An 18788-nucleotide genomic window follows, 5' to 3' on the forward strand; every position below is an offset into this window, starting at 1 on the left:
GAAAGACGTGAAGGGAAAAAAGAAGTAGAAAAAATATAAAAAGATTTAGAAGACCAAAAGGAAGCCTGGGAAGCTACACAGGATGCTCTTGCTATGCTTCTGACAGTGGCTCTGGCGAAATGGTTAGACCTGGAGGAATTAGACATTGAGACCCGACTGGAAGAAGCCTTCAGGATCAATTCCAAAAAGGCTAAAGCAAATAATTGGCCTGGAGATTGCCTAGCAACGTTCACCACAATGTGGCTTAGAAATCAAATCTTAAAAACCAAGGAAAATTTTTTTTTGTGATGGATGGGACTGAAATAATTATAATGAAAGAAATTCCCCCCAGGCTGGTACATAAAAGGAAAAAATATCAGTTCTTAGCAAAAGCCTTAAAAGCAAAAAAAGTCTTTTTTAAATGGGAGTACCCGGAAGGCATCGCCTTCGCATTCAAGGGAAGATGGAGGAGGTTTGATACACAAGAGGCGGCCGACAGATTCTTCAGGACTTACTCCCAGGAATTAGGAGGAGATAAAATGAAATTAATTAAAGATCAACAACAAACTAAGACTGATGAAGAAAGGGAGGAAGAACACAGCAGCGAAGAAGATGAAGGAGAGGAAGTACTAGAGGAAGAAGAAAAAGAGGAAGTAGAAACAGAAGGATGATTGGAAAGGACAATTTATAGAACACACAACCCTTCCATGTAAATATTAACTCCCTCCTATCTAGTGAATGTAATGTATTGGTCATTCTAGTTATTAAATAACTCAATAATTATGATTGTTTAAGGAACCTCACACAAAAGCAGAAAATTAAGATTTGTCTCCTTGGTTCTGCTTAGCATAGAAATTAATTTGATTTGTTTTTAATAACTTTTCTTTCCCCTTTTATCTTCCCCTTCCTTCCCCCTTCCTTCCCCTTCCCCCCACTCTTTCCCCTTTTTTCTTTTCTTTTCTTACCCCCCCTTTTTATTCCCTTCTCTTTTTTCCCTTCTTCTTTTCTTTTCTTTTCCTTCTCCTAAAATCTCAATAAAAGAAAAATGGATTTAAGAATCATATCATGGAATATAAATGGCTTAAATAACAAAAAAAAGGAACAGGGTGGGACACCTATTAAAAAAACAAAATTTTGATGTCATTTGTCTTCAAGAGACACACATAAACAAAAAACACCTGAGGGTATTAAAGAATGAAAAATTAGGAATGGAATTTGCGACGGCGGATGCAAAAAAGAAAAGAGGTGTAGTATTCTATGTTAAAAAGAAATGGAATCCAGAAGTTCTATGGACGGATAACGAAGGTAGAATGGTAATGATAAAGACAACTATTGAAGGTGAACAGTGGATCTGGGTGGGACTTTACGCGCCAAATGGGAGTAAAACAGCTTTCCTAGAAAAATTAGAATCTCAAATAATGAAATACAATGAATGTAAGATTATAATAATGGGGGACATGAATGGAATAATTGATCCAGAATTTGACAAAAGCGGAAGGGATACGAAGAAAAACAAAATGAAATTACCAAAGAAATTCCTGAATTTGACTAAAAATCTAAATTTATTAGATGCTTGGAGATACAAAAACCCTATTAAAAAAGAATTTACACATATCTCAGCTAGACACCAGACCGCAAGTAGAATAGACATGATTTGGATACCAAAGGAATTATTGTTAAGAATTCAAAAAGTAGAAATTAACCCCCGAACATTATCAGACCACAATGCAATGAGTTTAACACTAAAGGTAGAACAAAAGGAAAGAAATTGGAGATTAAATGTTTTTATGCTGAAAAAAACAAACATAAAACAAGAGGCAATTAAAAAACTAAGAGAATATTTCAAATTAAATAATAATGGTGAGGTAGACCTAAACACAGTGTGGGATGCGGGGAAAGCTTTTATGCGTGGGTATTTTATAGAACAAACAGCTAGAATTAAGAAAGCTGAGGAGCTAAGGAAAGAAAATCTATTACAAGAAATAAGGAGAAAAGAAAGATCCCTCTATAAAAAGTATGACAAGAATATTGAACAAGAATTAATATTATTGAGAACAGAATTTGAAAAGACAATTGATCAAGAGATGGAACGAAAATTAAAATTCTGGAAATATAAATATTTTGAGTGGGCAAACAAACCGAGCAAATTATTGATTTGGCAGATTAAAAAGAGGAAAAATGAAAAAATAATAAGTAGAATTAAATCAGAGGGGAAAATTTTTGATAAGACGGAGGAAATTATGAAAGTATTCTACAAATTTTATGAATCCCTATACCAAAAAGAAGAGATAGATAGCCAAGAGATTGATGAATTCTTTAAAAAATACCAGCTTCCCAAAATCCCATCAGAAAAAATGACATTTTTAAATAAAGAAATTACATCAATGGAAATAATAGAAGCAATAAAATCTATGAAAAAAGGGAAGACTCCAGGTCCAGATGGGCTACCCGTAGAATACTACAAGGAACTCCAGGAAATAATATCAATCCCACTCAGAGATTTAATGAACAAAATACTGATGAGGGGGACGATCCCTAAATCTTGGACAGAGGCACAGATCACATTAATACCCAAAGCACAAACAGACACAGATTTACCATCTAATTACAGACCGATTTCCCTCCTAAATTCTGATTATAAGATATTTACAAAAATCTTGGCAGATAGATTTTGGAAGAATTAATACATAAAGACCAAGTTGGATTTGTAAAGGGAAGGTTTGCAAAGGACAACATTAGAAATATTGTAAATATTTTGGAATGTCTTGAAAACAGAAGAGACAAACGGGCAGCCCTTCTATCGATTGATGCTGAGAAGGCTTTCGATAGAGTCTCCTGGGCATTCATGATAAAAACAATAGAAAATTTAAATTTGGGAGAACAAATGGAGAAAGCAATAAAAGCTATTTACAAAGCCCAAGGAGCCAAGATATTAATAAATGGAAGATCAACTAATGGAATAAATATCGAAAGAGGCACAAGGCAAGGCTGCCCCTTGTCGCCCATTCTTTTTATATTAACATTGGAAATTTTATTAAAAAATATAAGAGAAGAAGATACCATTAAGGGCATAGTAACTGGCAACAAAAAATTCAAAGTAAAGGTCTATGCAGATGATATAATTATAACCACCGAAGACCCAATTCAAAGCATACCCTCAGCAATTAAGAAAATAAATGAATTTGGCAGATTAGTGGGATTGAAAATAAATTATGAGAAAACTAAAATGTTGGTGAAAAATTTGGAAACCAAAGAAAAACAGATACTCCAGGAAAAAACAGGTTTAAAAATTGATAAAAGATTGAAATACCTGGGCATCCAAACAACAATAAAAGGAATAGACCTGGTGCAGGAAAATTATAGAGTAATGTGGAAAAAGATAAAGGCAAATATGGAAAAATGGAGAAAATTGAAACTATCGTTAATGGGCCAAATCTCTCTAATTAAAATGTGTGTTGTCTCCAAAATGAACTATCTATTTCAAAACTTACCGATTTTAGGGAAGGACAAAATTTTTGATGAATGGGAAAAGGATATTATGAAATTTATTTGGGAGGGGAAGAGGCCGAGGGTGAGATACACAATCATGATAGATCACAGAGATAGGGGAGGCTTCGGTCTCCCAGATCTCGAAATATATCACGATGCGGCTGCAATCGCATGGATCAAAGAGTGGATAGAACTCAAAAATACAGACCTTTTAGATTTGGAGGGCCAAGGGCTAGCTTTCGGCTGGCACCGCTATTTAATGAAAGATAAAATAGAAAAAAGAACATTTTTATGTTCAACAAAATTAGGAAATCCCTGCATTTAGTGTGGCAGAAATATAAAAGGTTTTTCGAGCCAAAGACTCCATGGTGGCTCTCACCATTAGAATTAGTTGCCGTCAAAAGAACTAATATGGATAGTAACTGGCCCACATATAGATCGTTGTTGGAAGAAAAGGAGGGAACTCTAAAATTAAAAGAATACGCTGAAATAAAACACATACTGACCACCTGGTTGCAATATTTTGAAATCAATCAAAGATTGCAAATTGACAAGAAACTGGGGTTTGATGGGGAAATGTCAAAATTAGAGGAAGTATTATTATTGAATAAGAGTAAATTTATAAAAAAATTATATCAGATAATTCTAAAATGGAGAACAGAAGAAGAGATGACGATGGATTATATGATTAAGTGGGGTCAAGACCTGGGGAAAGTCATCCCAATGCAGAAATGGGAAAACCTATGGAAAAAAGATTCAAATTTCATGCCCAATTATGATCTAAAGGAAAACATTCTAAAGATGCAGAACAGATGGTACTTGACCCCACTAAAAATGTCTAAAATGTACCCAGGGATTAACAATCTGTGTGGGAGGTGTGGAAAGGAGGTTGGAACATTTATCCACATGTGGTGGAATTGCAGTGTAATCAGAGAATTCTGGGAAATGCTGTATAAGGAATTAAAGAAAATGCTAAAATATTCCTTCAAGAAAAGCCCCGAAATGTTCCTCCTTGGAATGATACCCGAGGACATCCAACCAAATGACAGGTGTGTAGTCAGCTATGCGGTAGCAGCCGCCAGGTTATTAGTCGCAAAAAACTGGAAAACCTCGGAAATCCCAAGTAAAGAAGATTGGCAAATAAAATTATTTAATTATTACAATTTAGCGAAAAATTTTGAAGAAATTAGAGGAAAGAATCCAGAGGAGATCATAAAAATTTGGGTATCATTTATTAATTATATTAAGAATAAATTGGAAAAACCAAACATAATCTCAGACGTCTAACAATTCTGTCATGAATAACCTACCAAAATAATATGTAAATTTGTTAATACAGCATGTATATATATTTCACTTTTTCTGTAATTGAATGAATTACGGTATGTAAAGATCATGTGGAACATAAGGATAAGTTCGAAACAGGGGGAGAAATGCGGGGGGCGGGATAAGGGAGGGGTGGGAGGAGAGGGATAAAGTGGGTTCAACAACGAAATGTGATACATGTTTTTATTGATTTCATTGGTTTGTATTGTTTTTCTTTTTTTGACATCAATAAAGTTATTTATATTTTTTTTTTAAAAAAAGTGTGTTTTTAAAATGTTAGGGAAAATGTTAATATCTTTTAAGGGCGATTCCTAAAAGTAACACAAGGCTTTAACATTTATGTGTCTTATTTGTTCTTTGATGCTCTGATAATTAGTCTCTTGTGTAAATACATACAATCAGCACAAACCACAGTCTCCTTACAAGTGCAGGAATTAGACTGATCCATGATAGGGAAGGGAAAGCTTACAAATGAAGTAGGATTCCAATGAAAATTCCTTGCTAAACAAGGTGTAAAAATTTTAATGTAAATTTAGCAAGTGATTAATAAAATGCACATCTTAAAAAGAAAGATTAAAGGAATGTGTCTGTCATGTTTTGCAAAAAAAAAAAAAAAAACCATAACAGAAAACAAAGTGGAAATGTTTTTTCACTTTTTCTATTGATATAATCAGAATGGAAGTCAGCTATGAACATTGAGGCTAATACAGAAGAGTCATGATCTGCTTATTGAGTTAGGAATGTGGATAGTCATAGTTCACCTTGAGAGCAAGTTCTCACATTTTCCAGATTGGCAGTGGAATGGTTTATTCTGCTTGATGAAAGAAGAGTCATAACTTGATTTTTCACACCCAATTTTTTTAATGAAATAAATGTTACTATTATTTATTGTCCATGTCTGTATTAAAGCCCTGTTCATGCCTGATTGCTTAGGTTCTGGATGTGCTTGCTGCAATTGCTTGCACTGAGATGTTGGAAGAAAAACTGTTGAACTGGGGATCTCAAAAGTGGCTGAAGCAGGTGAAGAAGCTTCAAATGCCAATTGAACTTGTGTGTACAGCAAACTACATTCAAAACAATGGGAGCCAATGTGACCAGCTGCTCCAGGAACTCAGGTAGGTCACATGGACCAAACTGGAGGTAGAGGAAACACTGGAGAGTTGGGCTCAGGTGCCATCATCAAAGACAGGCTGCCATCTGCGTTGAGGCAAACAGACTCAGCCACCCCATCCCCTGTAGGTATGTATACAGTCATACCTTGGGTTAAGTACGCTTCAGGTTGAGTACTTTCAGGTTAAGTACTCCGCGGACCCGGAAGTGTTTACTTCCGGGTTCCGCCACGCGCGCACACGCAGAAGCGATCTGCGCACTTCGCGTATGCGCAGAAGCGCTCTATCGGCGCTCGGGTTAAGTACTTTTCGGGGTGCGAATGGCACCCCAGAACCAATTAAGTACTTAACCCGAGGTACCACTGTAAATGTTAATTTTTTTCATCTACAATACTATCTTATTTATTTTATAGTACAGTACATTGATTATTGCCTTCATTTTATGGATCAATGGTCTGGTTAGACAGTAAAATTCATGTTAAATTGCTGTTTTAGGGGGTGTTTTTCATTGGAACGGATTAATCCACTTTCCATTACTTTCAGTGGGAAAGTTTGCTTCAGATTAAGTACACTTCAGGTTAAGTACAGACTTCAGGAACCAATTAAGTCCTTAACCTGAGGTACCACTGTACTTGCAAACACAATCTTCTTGCTTGGAATGAGCAAAGTGTGAATGTTATTGTTTTTACTATGTATTTCATGTTTTTATCCTGTATTTTTATGCTGTGAACCGCCCTGAGATCTTCAGATGAAGGGAGGCATATAAAGTTAATAAATAAATAATAATAAAATAAACTCCCCATAAAACAAGGAGTTTGTTTGGATTTTACTAGAGGACCTTAAATTAAGTCAACATGGATTTCTGAGGCAGGAAGATGTTTGGGAATGTTAGAGGACAGGACATGCAGAGAAATATTTTATCCAACATTCTGTATCATCTTTCTACTCTAGTTTTCTTAGCTAAAGTATGAGATGCTAGATATGTTACAGGCGACTGGAAAGAGATCTTTGTTTTTTCTTAAGCCAAGTACAGTGGTACCTTGGTTCTCAAACTTAATCCGTTCCGGAAGTCTGTTCCAAAACCAAAGTGTTCCAAAACCAAGGCTTGCTTTCCCATAGAAAGTAATGCAAAACAGATTAATCCGTTCCAGACTTTTAAAAACAATCCCTAAAACAGCAATTTAACGTGAATTTTACTATCTAACAAGACCATTTTTGGGTTAGGGTTAATTTCAGGACTGGGTTAGGGTTAGGGTAAGAATTAGAATTACGGTTAGGGTCAGTGTTGTTTTATGTTTTCTTGTGATTTTGATTCATTTGTGGTTGGTTTGCTGGGGAGCGCCTGGCTGCCTTCAGGTCATGCAGGGGGTCTCAGATGCAACTTCTGGGCTGCCTCCACCTTCCCTGACCCCCAACCTGTTGCTGCTTGCACAGGAGCAGGAACTGGATTGGGGCTGCTCACCTGGGGAGGTGCAGGCTCCATCACATTTTCCATTGAGGGGTTTGTGGCTGCACTCCCCTCAAGGGAGAAGTTTAAAGGAGCCCCCACCTCAGCATCAGAGTCCCTGCACCACCCAAAGGCAGACAGGCTGAATAGTTGCTGGGGTCAGGGAAAGTGGAGGCAGCCTGGAAGCTGCATCTGAGAGCCTCTGCACCACCTGAAGGCAGCCAGGCACTCCCCAGCTGAGCTGCCTGATCCCACTCCTACTTGCGTGCAAGCAGGAGCGGGGTGGGGATCTCTCAACTGGGAAGGGAGGCTTTGAAGTGCCTATCGGAGAAGCCCTACTCCCACTCCTACTTGCCTGCAAGCAAGAGCAGGCTGGGTGGTGGTGGTGGTGGCAACATCCCTTACCTGGTCGCTTGCCACCCGGCCCATGGCCCAGCCTTCCCTCATTCAGTGCTGGGGCCGCTGGCGACTCCCGGAGCTAGAGGAGTGGGTGGTTGCTGTGGCGGCGGCTGCCTGCTCACTTGCCAGAAAACGGAAGTGTGGCACTCAAAATGAAAGTTATACTCAGAACGGAGCATGTTTGGCTTCCGAAAAGAGTTCGTAAACTGGAACACTCATTTCCGGGTTTGAAGTGTTCGGGTTCCAAGTAGTCCGAGAACTAAGCTGTTCGAAAACCGAGGTACCACTGTATAGACCATTAATTCCCTGTATTAAACCAGCAATTTGGGAGATGACCAGCTCAAAGCCTTTTGCTTTCTTTCCTTACAAACTCTTGATACAAGATCTTATTTAAGGAGTTCTAATGGGTAGAACTACCGGTATGTGAGATTGCCAACAACCTTGATTAATATTCAAGTTTATGTTTTGATTTCCTGTGCCTCATTTAGTTTTTATGCCTCCTTTGTCAGAAAGCCTTTCCTGATATACTAAATGTTTATTACATTATCCTGCCTCTCTACTCAATAAGAAGGGTTTGGATTTGATATCCCTCTTTATCACTACCCTAAGGAGTCTCAAAGCGGCTAACATTCTCCTTTCCCTTCCTCCCCCACGACAAACACTCTGTGAAGTGAGTGGGGCTGAGAGACTTCAGAGAAGTGTGACTAGCCCAAGGTCACCCAGCAGCTGCATGTGGAGAAGCGGAGACGCGAACCCGGTTCCCCAGATTATAAGTCTACCTCTCTTAACCACTACACCACACTCACAACCTGTAGATTCCACCTGTTTCAGTAGCATAATTTATTTCCTATTGAATTGTAGGTGAACTGTAACTCCACCTCATCCACCTACAATTTCTATCTAGGCTCCTATTCCTCAAAAATGGTCACACGTTTTCTCAAGTTGCTGTTTTTGAGCAAACATTCTTCTGAAGAGCTGGGCAGGTTTTCTAATTCTGGACTTCCTCCTCAACACAGGAGCCAATGGAATAGGATTTTCTCACTGTCCCTCTTCGTGGAACATGTACTCCTTGGAGTAGAAATGCAGATTCCAGAGGTGAAGAAGCTGGTAAAAAAGTTCACCTCACGCCTTGGAAAAGTAAGAACTCTATTATCACTTGGTGCAAAGCATCTCTTTATTGTACTAAGGAAGTAAGCGACATCCTTTTTATTTTTATTTTTTTAACACAGAGCATCAACATCATCAAAAATTCAAGAAGGCAAAAAAACATAAAACCTGAGAATGGTTGTATCGAAAGCATTCAACACAAAGACCACAACAGAGCAGTGTTATTGTAGTTATTGTGGTGATAAGCGTTTAGAACCTAGTGGAACAGGATAGTTTTATCTGTATGTTCCTATACATTTTAAACTTCACTTTTGGAATGTGATACTATTGCTTTTGTTCTTTTTAGTGTTTTCAAGGGGATTCAGACATTAAAACCCATAACACATTCTGTGCAGTCATGAATATCCTATGTCAGTGCAAGGAGGATGCCAGTTCAGTGTTTTGCAGGTAATGTCTTTGGGATGAGCCCATTTCATTTTATGAGAGTGGGATCCTGGAATTGGTGGCAGACTGTGTAATCCTGTACTCGTTATGATTAGGAAGGGGGAGAGAAATGCCGCTACCAAGCCCAAATGACCTCAATAGTGCAAATTCTCAGGCATCCCTGCAAGCAGTGGTTCAAATCCCTTCATGCTCGCATGCACTCTTGGAACATAGTGCACAAAGAGAAGAAATGAGAGTCCTCTTAACACAGTACTCACATAGCTCCCTGTGCAGGGGCTTACAGACCTGCTGTGAGGGAGTGGCTCACCAAACAGGGCAGAGTACATGGGAGAAGAGGTAATATGGCCCCACGAACCTTTTGCATGCCTAGCAAAAAAACAGTCATGACAGAGGTAAAAGAGCAGGAGTAGTTTCTTAATCGCTCAGCCACAGCAACAGACAGGTGTTGGATATGTCGTAGGGCATTTGCCTTTTGCTCCCATCCCCAGCTTCAGTGCCCACCCATGGATGCCAAGAGGGCAGGGACTGCAGGAGGAGCCACTGGCGGAGGAACAGTGGTGCAGGGGGAGCACACTGCCCCCGGTGGCACGATCCCCGTGCACTGAGCGCCACACTCCCACAGGTGGCGCGCCACACCCCCAGGACGTGTGACATGCCCCTGTGGGCGGTGCGACACGCCCCCAGGACATGTGCCACATCCCTGCGGGCAGTGCGCCATGCCCCTGGGACATGTGCTATCCCCCCAGAATGCGCGCCTGCCATGCCCCCACCTTCTCTCTACCCCACCCCTGCTGGAGCTTGAAGCTCCGCCACTGGGAGGAGCTTTAGACAGATGGAACACCACACATTTTATATTTAAGAGTACAACCCCATGATGGTTTGTATGTTTTGGAACATGCTGTATAGACTGCATGGACCAACCCACCCTTTTGGCTCATTCTTCCCCTTGGCTACTAACATCACACACACACCCCATACACACATCTTGCTATTTTGCCCAGTAAGCCGGTTCTGCCTAGTAGCATTCCTGCAGACCTCCCATTCCTCTCTTCCTTCCTTCCCACCCTGCTGTAACTGCCTCAGACATGTCAGCAGCAGCACCCTTCCCTCTTGTGTGCCTTGAGACCTGCCAACTCATAGTCAAAGGAGCACTTGGTGTGCAGGCATCTTGGGAAGGAAGCCAGTAACTGCAAAATATATAGGCACCTTTGATGACTCAAGAACAGCAATGGAACAGTCACATAACTTCATGTAGCTCCTAAGCCAGTTTCCTGATCACTGATCTGGGCAGTGAGCTATAATTAAATATACATTAAACCCACATACATGTTTGTGTTGTATTCACAGTTATGGTTTGAGGCCATGTCCAATTTGCTTGGAAGATCCTAGGGAGCCAGTCCACCTTCCTTGTGATCATGTGTATTGTCATCATTGCATAAAACAACGGCTGGTACCAGGAGAGATGCGCTGTCCATCTTGCAAAGTTGAACTACCAGATGACTATTCTCCCAAAGTATCTGAGGAGATCCGGTAATGCCTTATTGATTGATTGATTGCATTTATATCCCACAGCAGTTGGTAGTTCTGGTGATAATTTCAGCTTCTGGCCCTTAATTTCTGAGGATTTAATCATTCCCTCTATTATCAATGTTTGTTGGGGTGGGGACAATATTTGGGTAGCTAAAATGGCATAATTCACACACAACAAAGTGAAATTTACAGGTTCAGGGGAACCCCAAGGTTTGCAAAAGTACATAAAACCTTTAGAAAAATACCGTAAGGAGCAGCCCTTCAAAACATACCAATGTGTAATGAAATAGTGTATCCTTTAAGAAGGCATGGCTAGTTGGATTGACCCCTAAACTGGACCTTATTTGTTGGTCCAACTTATATCACTCTGTTGGCCATGCATTTTTTTAGCATTGCCCACAAACTATGTGATGCAAGTTCTGCAGTCGACTAGATAAGTAATTCTCCCCTATTCTCTTCCACCACCACAGTGTTGCCATTAAAAAAATGACCCAGTTCCGCAAGTGTTGCAACAGTTTTTTCATAGAGCTGGTTTCTACTATGTGCTTCAAAGACAATGAGCCCCCAGAAAAAGCTGTGATCCAAGAGCTGCTGAACCTCCTGAAAGGTATGTGTTCGTGTGCTCCCAGCAATTTGCCTTACCCTGAACGTATTGACTTCTTCATGTCTCTGTACCATTTTTCATTATTTCTTTAGGTTCAAAGAACTACAGTGTGTACACAAAAACTCTATCCCCCTTTAACGACGTGGTGGATAAAACCCCTGTAATCCGTTCTGTGGTGCTAAAGTTGCTTCTAAAATACAGGTAAGGAACTTTTATCTGGGATGTGCAAGTTGGGGGCAATATACCCTGTTTCTCCTTCAGTGTTCACACCACTGATACCTGCTCTGTTTTCCTTGATATCTTAGTGGTCCTCATATGAGTTCAGCTATTGCTTTTCTGAAACTCTGAAGGCTCTCCCCCTTAAACCTGTTGTACAACTTCATCTGAATGCATACTTCTGACAGTGGAGGTCTCCTTTCATTTTTAGAATAGAGAAGCATGTCCCTTGTTCATTAATAAGGGGAGGTTTCTCTTTTTCTATAGTTTCAATGATGTGAAAGTCCATGTTCAAAAATATTTATCAGACGCAGAATCAATATGCAACCTAGACAAAGAAGACAAGACAGTACTGTACACGCTGTTTGCCAGCTGCCTTGAGGTAAGTATATTTTCCCCATAACTTTTCAAGGTACCTCCAGATGTTTTGAACTCCCATCAGCCTCAGCCAGCATGACCCAATTGTCAGGGACAAAGGGAGTTGTCTGAAAGTTTCCAGATTGAGGAAGGTTTCTGTAAGACCTGTGCTGTGCTCCCTGTATACATTCAGTTTCTTTTTGCTTTGCCAAAGTCTCAGGTTGTGTGGCTTTTCAGAAACAGAGATGCAATATATATAAGGCCAGCTCTGCCTGTATACATGTACAGGAGAGCAACTGATTAGACTATATTTTTTTGATATCTGGTCTAATAAATTGCACGAGCCCATTGTCTTCTGTGGAAAAACAAGAAGCAGCTACAGTAAGAAAAAGAGAGTGAACAGGCTGATATGCCTCAGTGTGACCAAGTGAATTCTGCTTGAGGAATATTTAGAAATATTTGGCATGCTTCTTAGTACTTAAGCCTCATGTGGTCCTTTCCCCCACTTAAGCAAAACTTGTAAAGAACAATTAGGAAAACCTTCCCTGCCTAATTAACCAAAGTGGTTAAAGAAGGGTAAAAGCAAAGCCTCTGAAAGGGAAGCCATTCCTTAGAGCCTTCAATATAGGCATGACAAAATCAAATAATTATGTCCTCACTGCAGAGGTTTCAAATGCCTCTGCAAGTTCTGCCTTCTGAAGTGGATGACTAGGGTCTCTTAAGATTCTCCCTACAATACTAAGGGCTTATCCACACCTCCATTTGCCACTTTCCCCTGGGAAAACCCACAGTTTAGCGTTGAATCAGAACCAACAGCAACTGGGTTTTCTGCAGATTGCTGTTTGTTTAGATTTAGCGCTAAAGAGCTAGTTTTCCATGGCAAGGCAAAGACAAAAACCTCTCGGTTTTGTGCCTACAAAGCATGGGGCAAACAAAAAACTGTTCGGACCTGTACTTTCTAGGCATGGGACAAGGGGAAATGTGGAAAAGTCCTGAGCACTTTATTTTCTAGCAGTGTCAATGCACACAGTAATAAGAAATGCTTTATTCAACAGATTTAACAAAGATTGGTATGGTGAGCAATGGTAAGCAATAACTGGAAAACATTATGTTTATTTTTTCAGGATTCTATGTGTGAGAAATTTGGAGCCTCCTCAGAGAAAAGCAAGGCAAACTGCCTGAGAGAAGATGGACACTTCCTAACAAACTACATAAAGCAAAGCAGGAGCAGCCATGAAACCTCTCAAAAAGTCACCATTGAGTACCTGCAGGGAGTAGCCCACACCCGCCTGTGTATGGATAGGGCTGCACAGCTGCTCTTTGAACTTCATGGAACTTCAGGCAAGTGGGATTCTGTTAAAGTGGAATAAAAATGTACCAAATACGGTAACTGGTGTATGAAAGAGTTCCTGATGCTAGATGAATTACAGGATGGGTTTATCCTTTGTGTCCATATTTAACAGAAAAACGAAATACCGGTTCTGTGCTTCTGTCATCGTCTTTTTCCTGCCAGTAGATTTGTGCTCTCTTTTGAATGCAAAGCTTTGTGTGATATTTTTTAACCTCAGTGCTTCTGAAAGTGTTGGGTCAAGGTTGAGTCCAGTGAAATATGACTACGGGGTGCGGTGCTCTTCTCCGCTTTCAGGCCAAGGGAGCCACCATTTGTCTGCAGACAGCTTTCTGGGACATGTAGCCAGCATGACTAAACCGCTTCTGGCACAATGGAGCACTGTGATGGAAGCCAGAGCGCACAGACACATGTTGGTTATTAATAGCTTAGCATAATTCGAAAGCATTTTCCTTTCTCTTTCCAGCTAGTAGTCAAGAAACAGAGAAGCAACACTACCTGGAAAAAGTGAAGCAGTTCTGCAGTCAGATTCAAAATGACTGGTACCGAGTTTACCTTATCCGCACACTTACTAAACAACATGGGATGGAGTTCACACAGAGACTTTCTAATGAATCCGAGTTTAACTGGATATTTCCAGCAGAAATAATTCAACAGGTAGTACAGCTCTGTCTTGAGCACTTACCATATTATTAATTATTGGGCAGTAGTTTGGAAAAAGTAGAAATTGTCAAATGGTGTGTATGTTAAGAGGGATTTATTTTTTTAAATGAATGTGTTTTGTTTAGGCTGAGAATGTGATGACTTGCCCAGAGAGGGCAGTGATTAAATGGAATCAAGGTATGACAAGGGCATCTTTCAGTGATGCTTTTAAGTATAGTGAATCCTGCTTTGTACCAAGTAGTTCATACTGAATGACCCATGGATCCTATCATAGTGACATGATATTCATACAATTTGCTTTGATGTTTGCATATTTCTTATCTATGGTTTATTAGGGTTTTTACATGTTGCTATAATAGAACAGCAGAGTCCCTTTCCCTCCTTTCGGCTTGCTTCCACCCCACCAACCTCATGCCCTCTTTTTTTTTTAAGCAACAGCTTTATCATGTCTGATATTCAGTTGTATCACATGCTATACAGTGTTTAGGCTTTAACTGACTTTTTGTACTCTGTGCCTCAGAAATTTCAGTCCAGTCAGATTGATCAGTTCCTAGTACATGGCAAGAACTACAAAGTGGTGCGTGATGCTTTGGGGAAAGCAGTGATAGAATGCCAGGCAGATGGCATTGCAGCAGCCTTGAAGGTACAGATATTTAATTCTGGCCAGCACAGCTCTTCTATGTTGACATAAAGAGGACTGTAGCATTTAGGATTTCATGTGCTTCTGGTGATTTTCCATTCCTTCCTTCCTTCTAGATCTGGGCTATATTAAAGTGGTTTTCGTGCTTATCTTTAAATTGTCTCAAGCTGTATTCTGATACTTTCTCCTAGGGCTTATCAGATTGCAAACCTTTTATTGCATTGACTGGAATGTTAAGGCTAGCAAATAGGATCTGAGCTTCAGTGTACTGCATGTCATATTAGAAACAGTGACTCTACTATAAAATCATTATTAGTGGCTGATTTTCTTCACAGTGCCATTTCATAGTGTGCTTTTATATATTGTGTTCCATATTGGGGTGGGGCTACCTATAGGGAGAAATTTGGCAAACTGAAATATGTTTGCTATAGCTGATAGGACCTTAAAAGGTAACCGTAAAGGTACCCTTGACCATTAAGTCCAGTTGCAGACGACTCTGGGGTTGCGCACTCATCTTGCTCTATAGGCCGAGGTAGCTGGCGTTTGTCTGCAGACAGCTTCTGGGTCATGTGGCCAGCATGACTAAGCTGCTTCTGGCGAACCAGAGCAGCACACAAAAACACCGTTTACCTTCCCGCCAGAGCAGTACCTATTTATCTACTTGCACTTTGACATGCTTTCAAACTGCTAAGTGGGCAAGATCTGGGACCAAACAACGGGAGCTCACCCTGTTGCGGGGATTCAAACCGTCGATCTTCTGATCGGCAAGCCCTAGGCTCTGTGGTTTAGACCACAGCGCCACCCACATTGATTACCAAATTGGAAGTGCCAGGAAACCTTTTACAAAAGCTGTGCCTTTTGTTTCCTTTTTGGCCACACATATATCTTCTAGATATATTTGAACCAGTGCACTTTTAAAAATATTTGTAATCTACCGGTAGTCCTTTTTTGTTTTCTGCAATGCCCAGCACTAATATCCATGACTGCTGCTTGCTAAAGATGCAAGTTTTACTATTGGTAATCTCTCTTTCTTGCCCTCTTCTCCTCTCCACATTTTGATTTCAGGAAAGTAATGTCTCCAAGTCTGTCCAGGCTGTTCATTTTCTCTTGGCTGTCTTCAGAGAGTTGACATCTCTGTATGGATGCAAAGAGCTGAGTCTTCATCCGAAGCAGGAGGTAAATGCCTTTGCCTTGGTGCCAGTTTGCATTTTGCCTTGTGCAAAGAGAGGAAGATTTAGGATATTGATTATAGAAAACCACTTCCGCATTTCACGGAGGTGGTGTTGTGGGCGTGGCCCGGCCCGACCCTTGCGAGGGGGCTGTAGCTCAGCCCTCTCGCGAGAGTGGTGTTCCCGCCTCCGTCATACCCCGACCGACCAATAGGGCTGGCCGGGAGACGGGGCCTCCCCCACGTTTAAATCTGGCCAGAGGCGGGAGCGCTGCCTCTCTTCACCTGGCACCGCAAGCGATCGGATCACCCACCCACCCGCCCTCTTGGTTAGGCAGTTAGGCAGGTAGGCCGACGCTGCTATGGAATTAGTCGGTCGCCTCGGTTGGCCGTGGGGCCGGGTAGGATTTTTTTCCACTTGGATTAGCCAATCTGGTTTTTTCGCCTACCTCATAGCATTTCGTCACAACTTGGTTTGGCGGTTAGGCATTGGAAATTTGCATAGATAAAGAATGGGGGGGCAGATTACATCATCCTCTGCCCGAAATTGGAGATTTAATCCTGTTAAAGGGGTTCCGGGGGCGGTAGCTTTGTCCTGGGCCTACGGAGGTCAGGGCCTTAGAGCACCCCCCAACGGTGGCCACAGAAGGTGTCTCAGTAGATACATATCACTGGGCTCCTTTCTGGTGGTTAATTTCTCCCAGACAGTAACACACGGGTTACAGTCGGATATAGTCGGTTAGGGTCCAATGCCTAAGCCAATACCGCTCAACATCCTTAACCAATAAAGTTGTGGCCTTTTCACCCACTTAAACTTATTTCTCTGTGTCTTGTGCATTATTTCTGGGAGGGAGGGACATTGCCACACAACTGAGCAAAGGCTGTCATTTCCCCCAACTTTCATTTGAAAATCCATTGAAGTGAGTCTAGGAGTCTAGTTGACAAATCTTACCTTACTTTTTGTAAAAAAAAATTCTTCTCATTTCAGCAACGTGATGTTATCAAGGAGTTCATCCAGAGCTGCAACGTTCTTCCTTCTCCAGAGCTGGGGAAATTTGCAGAATCTCTGATGGATAACCACCCCCCCTCACTGGCACTGAGCCCCCAAGATTCCAGCCATAAGAGGGTAGTGATTGAAATGGCAATTCACACTGCTGCTGTCTTGCTGTCTGGCCAGAATCAAATCCTTGAACCTCTAAGGAATCTGGCATTCTCACTGCATACCATGCAGGTAAAGAAGTGAATCTTCCATTTTCCTTTGCAATTCCCATCAGTTCCTGCACTCATTTTTGTTTTACTTGCATTTCCTGCCTGTCTCCCATCACACAGAAACAGTCCTCTCCTGCATGCAAGCATAACACACTTTAGCACTTGGCGAAAGACTTCTGTGAGCATTTTCACCCCTCCCGTTCTGAAAATCTGGTGATATCTGCTGTTGGGAGGGAACAGTTAGGAATTGTCTCCCTGCTTATTTAACTTATATGCAGAATTCATCATGCGAAAGGCTGGACTAGATGAATCCCAAGCAGGAATTAAGATTGCCGGAAGAAATATCAACAACCTCAGATATGCAGATGACACAACCTTGATGGCAGAAAGCGAGGAGGAATTAAAGAACCTTTTAATGAGGGTGAAAGAGGAGAGCGCAAAATATGGTCTGAAGCTCAACATCAAAAAAACCAAGATCATGGCCACTGGTCCCATCACCTCCTGGCAAATAGAAGGGGAAGAAATGGAGGCAGTGAGAGATTTTACTTTCTTGGGCTCCTTGATCACTGCAGATGGTGACAGCAGTCACGAAATTAAAAGACGCCTGCTTCTTGGGAGAAAAGCAATGACAAACCTAGACAGCATCTTAAAAAGCAGAGACATCACCTTGCCAACAAAGGTCCATATAGTTAAAGCTATGGTTTTCCCAGTAGTGATGTATGGAAGTGAGAGCCGGACCATAAAGAAGGCTGATCGCCGAAGAATTGACGCTTTTGAATTATGGTGCTGGAGGAGACTCTTGAGAGTCCCATGGACTGCAAGAAAATCAAACCTATCCATTCTTAAGGAAATCAGCCCTGAGTGCTCCCTGGAAGGACAGATCGTGAAGCTGAGGCTCCAGTACTTTGGCCACCTCATGAGAAGAGAAGAATCCTTGGAAAAGACCTTGATGTTGGGAAAGATTGAGGGCACTAGGAGAAGGGGACGACAGAGGACGAGATGGTTGGACAGTGTTCTCGAAGCTACGAACATGAGTTTGACCAAACTGCGGGAGGCAGTGCAAGACAGGAGTGCCTGGCGTGCTATGGTCCATGGGGTCACGAAGAGTCGGACACGACTAAACGACTAAACAACAACAACAACTTTGTTGTTTTTCATTCCTGACTCTGCTCTCTGCAGTGTGCTGTGTGCAGCTTAATATCTGCTGTAGATATGATGGCTAAGTGAGAGGCTGTAACACTCACAAAGCCAGATCTGTAAATATGCAGTAGTTAATAGAAATAAATGAGGAATGTTTTGAAACCTCTACAAATGCTTCTGCTGTTTACTGCTGATTTGGTGCTCATAAAGCCCAGTTATGAGTCCATGATTCCCAGGTGTATGTTGAAGGTGTTCCAGACGTCCTGCCCAGGCATAGGGGCCTAAGAAGACCTGGACAGATCCTGGCATTTACCCACAACTTCAACTGAAGATCTTAATGCATGAGCAAGAGGACACTGCACATTATTCTAGTTCCACTTTGGTATTCTCCTACTCCCCCTCCAGGTTGCTTTTCTGCCAACAATGCCAGAAGACTTACTGGCTCAGGCTGTGAGATGGGAAGCAGCAGCAGGACTTCGATGGTATAGTAAGTACCATGCTCAAACTCGGGAGAAGTCTAGAGAGCTATTTTTTCCCAGTGGTGTCTAGTCCCCCGAAAACAGTGGAAATAATCCAGGGTATGATGGGGATTTAATTTTGCTGCTTCCAAATA

The 18788-nt window shown here is 41.3% G+C and overlaps 1 protein-coding gene across 1 annotated transcript in view; it reads left to right on the top strand.

Annotated features, from left to right (window-relative positions):
* LOC118079699 (E3 ubiquitin-protein ligase RNF213-like) overlaps window positions 1-18788 on the top strand; it is a 105111-nt gene that overhangs the window by 70404 nt on the left and 15919 nt on the right. Inside the window, exons 35-47 of the mRNA XM_060271058.1 lie at window positions 5728-5909; window positions 8766-8886; window positions 9203-9303; window positions 10648-10830; window positions 11301-11449; window positions 11527-11635; window positions 11918-12032; window positions 13132-13368; window positions 13788-14012; window positions 14539-14661; window positions 15724-15834; window positions 16815-17057; window positions 18581-18662. Coding sequence (XP_060127041.1) covers window positions 5728-5909; window positions 8766-8886; window positions 9203-9303; window positions 10648-10830; window positions 11301-11449; window positions 11527-11635; window positions 11918-12032; window positions 13132-13368; window positions 13788-14012; window positions 14539-14661; window positions 15724-15834; window positions 16815-17057; window positions 18581-18662 — 1981 coding nt within the window. The remainder of the gene's footprint in view (window positions 1-5727; window positions 5910-8765; window positions 8887-9202; window positions 9304-10647; window positions 10831-11300; window positions 11450-11526; window positions 11636-11917; window positions 12033-13131; window positions 13369-13787; window positions 14013-14538; window positions 14662-15723; window positions 15835-16814; window positions 17058-18580; window positions 18663-18788) is intronic.

The sequence above is a fragment of the Zootoca vivipara genome, chromosome 2 (genome assembly GCF_963506605.1).
Source record: "Zootoca vivipara chromosome 2, rZooViv1.1, whole genome shotgun sequence".
Classification (NCBI taxonomy): Eukaryota; Metazoa; Chordata; class Lepidosauria; order Squamata; family Lacertidae; genus Zootoca; species Zootoca vivipara.